This window comes from Empidonax traillii, unplaced genomic scaffold (assembly GCF_003031625.1).
Source record: "Empidonax traillii isolate 1590-97213 ecotype Southwest subspecies unplaced genomic scaffold, ASM303162v1 scaffold585:size537962, whole genome shotgun sequence".
In the NCBI taxonomy this organism is placed as follows: Eukaryota; Metazoa; Chordata; class Aves; order Passeriformes; family Tyrannidae; genus Empidonax; species Empidonax traillii.
In genome coordinates, this window is record NW_020955778.1 from 94606 (window position 1) to 106950 (window position 12345).

Here is a 12345-nt window from a genome sequence, read left to right on the forward strand (position 1 = left end):
GTCTGCCAGTGTGCCAGGCCAAGGCCTGATGCCATCGAGGCCAATTCCTGGACAGAACTGTCCTGCTTGTTAACAGCTTGTTTAGTTGGTGCAAGTGCTCATGGGTGAAAAGCTATTGCAGCGTGACCCACCTGGTGGTGTGTTGCATTGGAAAAGCACAAATCAATTCTAACGCATTTCTAGCTGCATGGGAAAAAAAAAAAATCACAGTTGTTTTCTTTCAGATGACTGCTTCTCACACAAGTCTTTCCATCAAGGACTTAAAACCACACTCGTAGCCTTTGTGAAAGCAGTTCCTCTTAACCAAGCTACAAAATGAAGATGCAGAAAAAATTGAACAAGTAGACAGGACAGAAAAGTTGAATGAGCATTGGCTCTTCTTATTTTAATGAAGAAATACTTCAAGTTAATATCAGTGCATATTTAGAAATAGCATGTGATACTCCCAATGCCAAATACATCAGCAAATTACAGTTTCAAAACTTTATAAATGAATCGCAAGAAGAAAAAAGATTAACAAAGAGAATAAGGTTCAAAATAAACATCCTGTTTGTTTGCTGCACTGTGTCAATTATATTCCTGGTACTTACACAGCAAGAGTGATCCAGTATTTCATGGTAATTAGGCTCTCCAAAATAGCAGTTATTTTCCTACAAATGAATTAAGCGGTTTGCATTTATTTTTGATGTGTAATTAAATGTTATTCTTAGCTGTTACAAAGAAATTTAGTCATGTCAGAGTAAAATTTCATTCCATGACTGAAAAAATAACACTAACATAGGAACACTGCCTTCTGGTTATACCCACTGGTAACAGTCAGCTGAGAATAGGAAGAACTACATGTAAGCACATTTGGCTGTTACATAAAATGGCTTTTTTTTTTTTTCTGTTTCACAGCCTCATAACAATACTGTTTTTCAACATTGTTCCCAGTCATTGTTTTTAAAATGGTTCATCAACATATCCTGAATCAATCACCGATATAAATAACTCCAGTGACAAAATCCATTATGAAAGGACACAGAACTTCAAACTGAAAGTTGTACTGAATGACTTAAAGGTGGAACTGTAATTACTCCATAAGGTTAAAAGAAAAAAAAAAAAAGAAAAACACACAGTAAAAGCCCTATCTTTAATTAACTGGCAATGATGGAATCTGAAAAACTGAGACATAATTTTAAGAGATGTTTAATTCACAATGGACTCTAAAGCAAGACAAATCATACTGAAGCTAGAGAGAGATGCACATTTAAAGCTTGCAAGTGTTATATAAAAATATTTCTCAGTTCTTTCATTTCGATATAAGGAGTCCAATTCCCTAATGGAAGAAGATAAAATACATCCTCTTTCCTACCCCACTGCTGTACATATAGACTGTTCCCTGGATATCAGGAAATGGCTTTTCCCCAACAAAAATACCAGCCTTGGGAATCACAGACTTTCTGATAGTCAGGGTTTGTTGATTTTGCTTTTTAAAGTATACTTTCAAGCAGGTGAAATACTGACAGGATATGCATTTTGTTCACTACTAGTCTACTGTGCAAATCATGTACGCTGACCCTGTAATTTCAATCCAACTGCAGTCTGCATCACCTAGAATGACTGTGAATCTTACTGTGATACTACAGCATGGAGATGACTGCCAGGTATGAAACACGAGGCTAAATCAGATTAGTGGGAAAGGCACATGCGAGGGATTTAGCAGGAACACCTTAAGGTTCCTTGTTACCGTACCCTTATGCTCCTGAAGTTACAATAATTCTGTGCACTACCTAAACAACAAAGTTTGCTTCCAGAAAATTGTGAGGTAACAGGAAACTTCTGCTTATGGCACGTACACATGAAAGGTCTATGAGTTCAGCTGAAACACTCGAGGTGGTAGGGATAATAGACACAAGGGAGGCTACAGAAACAAAAACTTAACGTTTTGTTATACTGTGTACATTCCTTTTATGCACAAACACGAGGTGCGCAAAATAAGCTGTTTGCTCAGCACAATTTAATGTTTTGCATATGTAAAATAATCACCTAATACTGCAATATAATCAAAAATCATGCACTAGATAAACAGAGCTGCTTCCCCATGAACAGTAGTTCTCAGGAACATTTTATTCTGCTTCAGGTAACATCCTGTGATTTGCCAGCTTACACAGTCCCTTTTACAGAACACAGTATTTAGCTAAAACTGAAGAGCAAAATTAAGAAAAAAAAAAAGAAAGAAGTTTTGATTTTATTTGTGATACAGCTGGGACAGATGCAACTGAGCTGCTGCAATGCACCAAAGAAGAACGAAAATTCAACATGAATATCAGAAGAATAAATATATACCCTAAATTAAGCTCTGTAAATACATTCACAGGTCCACTTAAGACACCCTTATGTGTAATTCATACTTCTTCAAATCTGCAGAGAGAGATGGATATTAGTTCATGGGGAAAGCAATTTATCATATGACTCGGTTTATCTGTCATTATTCCAGCAAAAATCAGTAGCAAATCTGAAAATCTACATTACTTTTCCCCAGACCAACCACACAGAGGCTTAAGTCACAAAATCTGTTATTTCCAATATTTGACCAATAAGGCTTTATTTACACTTTTTTTTTTTTCTATAAAGTCAGGAAAAGGTTTGGTGCAATGTGCAAGAAAAGACTGCACATTTCACTGACTGGAGACTAACATCTGCTTATGGTTTAATGCTAACCCAGAGGCAGCCAATTAAAGTCCCATATATCCATGTTTTTACATAAAGTTTCCTTCCAGATTCTGTCAGAAGCATACTAGCAGTCAGGCCACCTAAAAACAGCAAAGATGGCAAAGTTTTCTTGAGGCTTAGTTTGGAATGAACACTTTTTCCAGGGAACTTATTTCTTCTTTTAGAATCCTTCGCATCATAAAATTCTATTAGTAACCTAAAAGCAGAGAAAAAGAGATGGTTAAAGTCATACAGGAGTGCAAGGCATTTTAAGCAACTTACTTTTCTCCAGTAACTGCTTCTAATCACACATTATTTAACAAATGATCTCACCATACTTAGCAGCTCATCTGTAGCAAGTTGAAACAATGAGTACACCTTATGAACGTGTTGCATGTCAGAGTACTCAACCTGAGCGCTTGTAAGCAATACGGGTATATTTTCCTTGGGGACCAATTTTAACAGTGAACATAAAAATTGAAAAGAATCCTTTTCATTCAGCATTTAGCATAAAAGCCCATAGCACTGGGCAACACTGTAGGACAAAACAACACACAGATAATCACTGAACACCAAAGGAAGAGGAAAAGCCATCTTCATAAAATAAACTAATAGATAACAAGGGCTCACAGGACACTAAATATATGGGAAGCTAAATGTGCAAGAGTAAGATGCTACACCACAAGTTGAGTAGCAACTTTTTTCCTCCTACTTTTAAAAACCTTTGATAAATGGATCTGGAAATTCCGGGTTTTAACTATCTCTAAATTTGCCTGACAAGACTCCTTTGGTCCCAGGAAAGATGTTCCAGTGAACAACAGCCTACAGTGAGACAGAGATAATCAGGGTTCAGTTTTGCTTGTCTTCACCAGACAACTAAAGGGATAGACACTGAACAGTCTTTTATTTTGTGTATCATCTCCTTGTCTATATGAATTAAATTCAGGCTTTCTTCCTTTCAAAAGTGAAGAAAAGAAAAATTTTTTAGTGATCTTAAATGTCTAAGACACTTTAGTAACATTGTCATGCTTACAGATAGTCATTAACTTTGACATGAATTCAAAGTTCACAGAAGAAATGAATCCATTTTTTACTTCCATGGAGTGTGAGACTGGCAGAACAATTTTAGAACACAAGTGAAGAATCAGGGAAATTTCTATCTGGCACCAAGTATTCAAGGATTTAGAAAGTAAACAGATGCAGCTCCTTAAGCTGGACTTAATGGCAAATAAAACCATCATCTCTCAAACAATATTTAAATCCCACACCGAGGTACAAAGTCCTTCCAGAGAACAAGGCCCTCTAGGATCTGCTGCATATGCTCACTGGTGAGCTTATCTGGAGATGCTGGAGATAGCCAAGCATCTTAGTTCTGCCACAATTAAAAAATGGACAAATAAAACTTCTACTTCACCTCTTTTCCCTAGTGAAGGTAGGGATTTTGGGGTTAATTGTGTTTTTATCCAGTCGCTGTCTGGATGAAAAATGTGTAAACAATTTTGGCGGAAGAGATTAGATCAAGACCTACCCCTAACTCCAATTTAACACTGACTACAAGGACAGAATCACACTGCTTTTTGTGCTTGCCTACCACAGGCATCTTACATTCTTGGCTGCACAGGACTCTTACTACAAGCAGATATGAGTCTTGCCTGGAACACAGACTCACGCCTCTTCAATCTAAGAAAGGTCAAAACCCCAGGAATCCCAACCTCCCGAGCAAAAGGTTTAAGCACAAGGTTCTGATACATTTTATGCACAGGAATACCAATATCACCCTCTCTTCAGAAAGCCTGACAGCTGGTACTGCAGGTAACACAGAAATCACAGGTGTATCTATTAATAGAAAAGAAGTAAGACAGATTGTTGAAACAGGAAGTTCTACGTATTTCTACTCACTTATCCTTTATTTCAAAACGTTCATGAAGCCACCTTCTCATATACATCTGCTCTTCTGGAATGTCCTTCAGTTCAATTCGGTCAATGAAAATATGAACTCTTGGGCATTCCTTACAAAGGAACTCTAAAAAGAGAGCAAAACAACAGAACTGAGTCACAAAAACACTGTAGGGCATTTGTTTGTCTATAATACACCAAAAAAAATCAGTCTGTGCATGCCTTGGAAGCCTAACTTCAGTACTCGAAAGCCTCCCTTCCTTATGGTCAGATCCTGAGCACCTCGTTGACCTTAGAAACCACCTGGCCCACACACTTCAAATAGTGGATCACGATCACGTGCAACATGGAAGAATTGTCCTAAAATGCATCCCGCTAACTCCAAAATGCTGTGCTTGAAAACATAATGCTCTACCTCAGCAGAAATCTACTCATGCAGTAGTGTGGGATGCAGTAACTTTGATAGTGTAGCTAACCACCCTGCAATTTTGTTAGTAGTCCTCTTTGGTTGTCTTTTTTAAAATCTAAATTTTGTTGCTTCTGGATTGGAATTACAGTGATTTCCCAAAGCACCTCCAGAAGAAAGTATGCTTCAGTTTAAGCAGTAATCTATCATTGCAGAGTATAAGAGGGCAAAAGACTCAGAACAAAAAGATGCTCTCCATTTTGTATCCCTTTATTTTTCTTCTGTCTTACAAACCTCGAAACAGCCCTATTGCAATTCCCCTACCCCATTTTCTCAATTTGTCCCTAGAAAAATTTACCAAGCAAGCACTAATGAAAAACATAAACCCATTACTCAAATAGCCTTGTGGGATTTCTTACAACTAATAAGTGGCAAAAATACTGTGCATGACTATTGTGATATACTGCACATTGTAAAATATTGTGCTTATTGTAACCACTGTGAAATCCTGTGCAGTGTGTACTGGTAACCATCTGCATTTACCAGTAGCAAGGGGTGCTGCAGTAACCATGGCATCCCTGTACAGAGAGATGCATGGTGTGAGGATGGAACTCTTCAGAAATTTGTATAGTCTTCATGTTTTGGAAAGGGACCAGAAGTGCTTTCCTACAATACAGACAAGCAACAAATGTAACACAGAGAGGGTGGTCCCTTTGGGTTGTTGACATTTTTGGACAGCAGTGCAGATGTACAGAAGACTTTGACCCGTAACTGTTAGGGGTATCTTAAGGAATGAACGTGCAAAATAATTGCTGCAGCATGTACCTCTTTATTGATGTCTGCCAAAGCAGATATCCCTGTATTTATTTTTCATCTTTGCAGGATTACTGATTTGTAAGGACTTTGCTGTAAAAGCAGTCCTTATCATATACTAGAAATTGCCTTAAGGAATTTTAAAAGCCTGTTCATGCAAATGTGTGTGTGTGCTTGCAGAGGGGGAGGGAAGGAGAAGAGATAAAGAGATCACTGAAGTCTTATGGCAGTTTGCTACACAAATCTGTAAGGTGCTGTGTGTGGTTCTGTCCAGAGTTCATGCAAAGAGAGCCCTTCACCAAACCGCACCGTAACGTAAAGGGAGCAACACGGCCCTGCACCATTAGCTGGGGAAATGGCTGAGGGCTCCAACCAGGCACAAGTCCACCTCAGACATGCAACAGCAAACACAGCTGTCACCAAGAGCTTCCTGGTAGAACCTTCTCCTAGCTACAGCTATTAGATGACAGGCAAGTTAAGTACTTGGAGTCAGGAATGGCAGTACATGTAGACATTTTCTTCAGGTTTACGTGCAATGCTTTTACAACCACAAAGAAAACAGTTTTACCTAAAAGCAGGTTTTTCCTCTTGCTTTAATGGGGAGAAAGGATTTTCAAGGCCTGTTTCTCCAAAGATATTATTCAGGCCACTATATGAAGGTCATTGACTATATGATCACCTAAAAGCATACTATTAATATTTTAAAATGACAGATGTATTATCCATGTCTTAAACGCTTATGATGTTCACTGATGTCCAAATCCTCTTTTGAATAGCATTACTATTAAGTAGAACAGTCTAACAACATCCAAAACTGTATCTAGAAAACAAATGCCTGGGAGCCAGATGATACAGTCTTTTTTTGCACCAGACTCCTATAAAAAGCATCTATGGTACGCATGTTCTGCTAGAGCTGAAGATCCAGCTTTAAAAGATATTTGAAACATTCTGTGCATCTTCTTGTGTATGTTTCTTTTGCTTCATAGGTTGCTAAGCATAGGAACAAACAAGTCTTTACTGATGTTAGTTATAACCTCAATTATAAATTATTATGGGAAATTATAAGCCAATCAAAATTCAAGATGTAAGTATTTCAAAAGAAACACCTTACCCCCGCCCCAAGCTGAAATGTAGCAATTCTACAAATCTGCTCGGACAGCAAAAAACCTCCACAAATATCTGAGAGTTGCTGCTCGCTTTCTACCTTGTGCCCAAGTTCCAATGCAAGTTGATTCTTACCACTTCCCACTCTAGACTTCTTCAAACAGTCTAAATTGAGTCCTCATAAGTAAAGATCCTACAACTTTGTCGTAATTTCCCACCTTTGTAAATCCCAATGGTTTTCTCCACAGCCTTACTCTCCCCTGTAGTTTGAGCTTAGTACAGCTTCACTGAAGACTGTGGGATCTGCTACTGCAGGTGCTCCCCTGCAGAGGGTCATGATTCCCACACATCGATTCAAGGCCCTTTTATCCAAAGTCTGGGCATCCAGGACATCTGCAGATAATACTGTAATGCGTGCAGTCAAGCACATCAGGGAATCAGACTAGTCTTTAATTATCCAATTCAGATCAGGGTTTAATGCAACTAATCCAACTTTCTTCCCCAATCTACAACATCACTGCAATCACAGAAGAACACCAGTGGATAAGGACAATATATTGAGGTCGATTTTGAGAAGAAACAGCTGGATTTTATCACTACAACCTCTAAAGGTTAGTGGTGGTCCCATGACTCCTAATTTCACATTAGCTTAACTCCCCAAAGACTTATGCAATTAAGCTAAGAAACAAAATCTTATTGAAGCAATTTATTACGTTCAAATTACATCTAACTTCAGGGACACTAGCCCTGAAGGCCAACATCTGACAGGCTTTTCAGATTCCTACACTTGCCAGGATTTGTTATAATTAACAGCAGGAACAAGCAAGCCTGAACTTTCCTTCAAGAGACAAAACATAAGTGCAAACCATGCATTACAAGCAAACATTATGTTGGGGACAGCATTAGCCAACTGTGTACCAATTGGGTTAAATGAATGCTAACAGCTTGTGTGGGAGCCAAGTGGATTGACTTTCGTGTGGGAGATAATTTCCTAATAAAACTTTCTAGATGGCTAAATAACAGATACAAGCACAGAATGTTTATAATGCTTCTAGTGGCCAACCACAGCAGAAGGAAGGAATTGCAAATAATAAGGTGGATTGAGTTTTTTTTTTTTTTTTTCTTAAACTGTAACACTGTGTCCTTCCTTCTGTGGGCAGGTTTCACACTAACACGGGGCTGAAGGATTCAGTGCAGCATTAACGAATGAGGTGCAGCCTCCAAGAAAGGAACTAGATTCACAAGATTTTTAATTGCAAACCAATGTCTGGAGCTTTCACAAAACTCTAACATTTCTCAACTCCCCACCTTCAAAAGCCCATTAATTCTTTTTAGAATTACCAGCATTACCAGGGAAACTGAGGGAAAAGAGAAGCTCCAAAGCACAGGAAGGGACATACAAATGGCCTCAGACCACCTTCCCCTTAATACTACCATAGAGGTTCATTCCACCACTCGGAACTATTTGCCTTGCCCCTTAAGAAAGTTGTGACAGTGGCATTACACCAAAGCATATACTCCAGTTTTCAATTACTAATGAGGTCTATTTTTATATGCACTTTAAATACGATGGCAATAAAGTAGCTCAGATTTCAACCTCCTACATCGGCTCTTCTACTGCAATGTAATTATTGCCAAAGTCCTTCAAAATTAAGAAAGGACAAACTGAAGCCCGACATCATCGTGTTCACTTAGAGTCCACAAGTCTCTCCTGTTTTAACAGATTTCAGTAATGTTTGTGATAAATTGATAGTGATATCAAAGGAATCTGAAATCTGAATAATGTATATTTATTCTAACTAGCCTTTCAAATATTTAAAAGTATGTCTCTTCAGGAAGAGAACATTGTGTGTTGTGGTGTGTATAGTTTTACAGGCAAACCCATGACAGCAAAGACATTCCTCTCTGAACTGTAGATGCTTTCTTCTCCACTTTTTAAATTTTCACTAGTCTGGACTTTAGTGTTTACCTATAAAAGCAGTTTGCAAAATATCTCCTCCTCAAAGAAAGAAATCCCATCTCTCCACTTCCATTTACTTTGTACACCAAATTAACAATCAAACAGAAAAACAAACACAAATTGAAGTGCTGCATTGTTTCTCAGCTTCATGTGTTCCATCACCTCAACTTGAGCTGACAGGAAACTATTTCACGACTTGCTCTAACAAAATAAAGCAGCGGTACAGCAAAGTGGCACCAGACAGGAAATCAAACATCCAGGGCCAGCAAAGGTTGCTCAGAGTTAACCTGGACAGCAGTGGAGGAGCAGGAAGCACCAGTACCTGAGGTACTGCTGATGTAGGGAAGCGTGGAGGGGGTGTTGTGCAGGCTAGACTGAAGCTCACGGCCAGGACGGAAGCCTGGGACATGAGGAACAGCCCTTTCAGGAATACTGCCAATCCCCTGTGCAAGGCCTGCCATGCACACAGGGATCAGAGCCTCCACGCACCCAGAAGGGGCACGGCATAAAGAGTAAGTGACTTAGGGGCTGGGGGATGTTCTGAGGTGAGAAACGGGATGCACCTGCATCATTATTAAGCTGCAAAAACCGAAGAAGTTAGAGACTGTCTGGACTGGAAGGTAGGGAAGGCTGAAGGTCAGGAAAAGCAGCCTGTTCATATGGATGTAGCATGAGGTGGACGTGGATAAAATTCAATGTGAGGGCAAAACTCAGAAGTTTACCAACAAACACAAGTGTAGGTCTGTACCAGCATGAGATGCCTAAATATGAAGACAGAACAGGAATTACTGGGACCAAGAGATCACCTCTGTAAGGTAAGTACCCAGGGGCCTTGCAGGAGCATGCAACGTTACCGGGCTACCAGATTTCTAGGAATGACAGAAGAGGATTTACAAGTGAGGGAATAGTACTGTGCATCAAAGATTACATAGGTTTCTGTAATAAGGAGACAGAAGCACAATGAAATCCTTTTGCATGGAAATCCTAGGCTCTAATAAAATATATATGAGATAAATATATTAAATTACTTCCCAATAAGTTTGATAACAGTGAACAGAAACTGTGAAGCCAAACTGAGATCTGCAAGTTTGGGACTGGCAGTAGGCATGTGAGATTTCAGCTTCTTGAACTGCATCAATACTTCATCAGAATGAGCAGGGAAAAAACCCAAAGTAAACCCAATCCAAACCAAGCCACCAATCAGACAAAAACACCAGAGGGAAAAAAAAAAAAAAAAAAAGATTGTTTCCTGGAACAACTAGTTACAAAACCCACATGAAAAGATGCCACTCCTGGTGTGGTCTCGAGTGGTGCCCACTGTTAATAAGAAGTGCTCTGGAACCACAATACAATTAATTTCAGTGTTTTAGAGAAAGAAATGCAGCACAGAAATGCAGAATTTTGGGGGATTGGCCTCTTCTCCCAGGCAACTAGCAATAGAACAAGGGGAAATGGCCTAAACTTGCACCAGGGGAGGTTCAGGTTGGATATAAGGACAAACTTCTTCACCGAAAGAGTTGTTAAACATTGGAAGAGGCTTGCCCAGGGAATGGTAAAGTCACCATCCCTGGAAGTGTTTAAAAAATGAATAGACTTTGTGATACGGTTTAGTGGCCGTGGTATTTGGTCAAAGGCTGGACTTTATGATTCTGTGAATTAAAAGAACTATGTAATGGGAGGAAAGGCAAAGCATCAAAATACCCTAAAAGAAACTGTCCAAAAGAAGGCAACCTAGAGGCTGGTAAAAAACCCCCAAACACTAAATACCAAACCCTGGAAAAAAGTGCAATAAAAACCCATGTAAAAGGCGCACAACACTGCAAAAGGAAAAGTTTGTGTGGGTCTGAAAAACAGACCTGTACGGCTTAATGGAAAAATTAAGGAGGCTACTACTATACTCCTACCTTATTTTCCTCTTTGAGGAATGGAAAACTTGTCCAAATAAGGAGAAGCCAAGAAACTGCTCATGCCTAATGTAAGTATAAACTTAAAAGGACCAAAGAGAAACTTGAAAAATGGGGAAGGTGCTCTATTTTAACTTTCCAAAATGTATTAAAAGCAGTAAACCAGCTAGGTCACTGGCGGGACTGCTGGATGACAAAGGTGTGAAGAGTAGCACTCAGGGTAAAGGACAGGACCTTAAAAGAGAAGCTCATATATTTGCTTGCAATATTTTTTCTTGCTGAAATGGGTTGATTCCTGTACCCATTAAATTCTTTGTACCAGATCACTCAAAGGAACTAGATCAATACGTAAACAGACAGAAAGTATTAGACTAAATAAATAAGTTTGATGTCAGGAAGTCACCAAGACCAGACAGCATTCATCCAAAAGCTCTCAAATGTGGACTTTGAAAACAAAGATGTGTAACCCATCATCACAAACAACCATTGTGCCAGAAAAACGGGGAGTTTCCCTTCTACAAATGAAGGCTTTAGAGATGATGCTGGGAAATACAAACTGAAGAGTCTTACATCCCTGGGTAAGATAGCAGGGTCTATAAAAAGATCACTAAGCACAGAGATAACCACAGTCTGTTGAAAAAAATTGGTGTGGGTTCTGTAAAGGGAAATCCTGCCTCACCAATTTGCTGGATTCCTACAACAGTGTCAAGGAGCAGGCAGATAAAGGGGATTCACTGGACGTGACATATTTGAATTTTCATAAAGCCTCTGACAGGGTTCCACACTGAAGGCTATTAAAGAAATTAAGCTGCTACGGGATTAGAGGAAATGATGTTTTATTGACCAAAAGCTGCTTAAGGGAGAGGAAGCAAATGGAAGGACTTAAGGATGGAAAAGATTCAGCAACTGGGGTCCTCCAGGGATCGATGCTAGGACTGGTTTTACTCTGTGTCATCACTGATGAGTTGAAGAAGGGAGCAAACAGTGAACTCTCCAGTTCTTCACATTTCTTTCAGAAGACCCTAAGCTCTCACGGGTAGTCAAACGCTGGCTGAACTCCAAAAGGACCTCAAAGCTGAACAAACAGGGTGAAAATGTGTAAACAAATAAGGGGAAAAAAAAATCACTGAAACTCTGATTGCATGATGCTTGACTTGGAATTGGTGGTTACAATTTGGGAGTTGCTGACCCTTCCCTGAAGCCATCCTCTCAGTTGTGCAGCAACAGTCTCAAATCCCCCAAATATTGGGCAGCACCAGAAAGGACAATGAGAACAGGGCAAAGAGAGTCACTCTGCAGATACAGAAAAAGATTATGAATCCATATTTTAAATATTGTGTGCAGTTCTGATCTCTGTAGCTGAAGGAGGATGTAGCAGACTCAGAGACAGCCACAGAAAAGACCAACTAAAACATTTAAGGAGAAAAAGCCCTGCATAACACACAAGGAGACACTAAAAAGGCTGATTTTTGGTTTGGACAAGGGAAGCAAAAGGAAGGTTATGACAGCGTAAAAAAAATAAAATACATACATATAAATTCCAAAGATAGCAGTTAAGAACTATAGCT

General features: G+C 39.3%; 1 protein-coding gene across 1 annotated transcript in view; it reads right to left on the reverse strand.

Moving 5' to 3' along the window:
• Positions 1–353: 353 nt before the first annotated feature.
• AGPAT5 (1-acylglycerol-3-phosphate O-acyltransferase 5) overlaps positions 354–12345 on the reverse strand; it is a 54283-nt gene continuing 42291 nt past the window's right edge. The window contains exons 7-8 of the mRNA XM_027898231.1: positions 4594–4717; positions 354–2911 (exon numbers count right to left, since the gene is read on the reverse strand). Of these exons, the coding sequence (XP_027754032.1) occupies positions 2686–2911; positions 4594–4717 (350 nt within the window). The 3' untranslated portion in view covers positions 354–2685. The remainder of the gene's footprint in view (positions 2912–4593; positions 4718–12345) is intronic.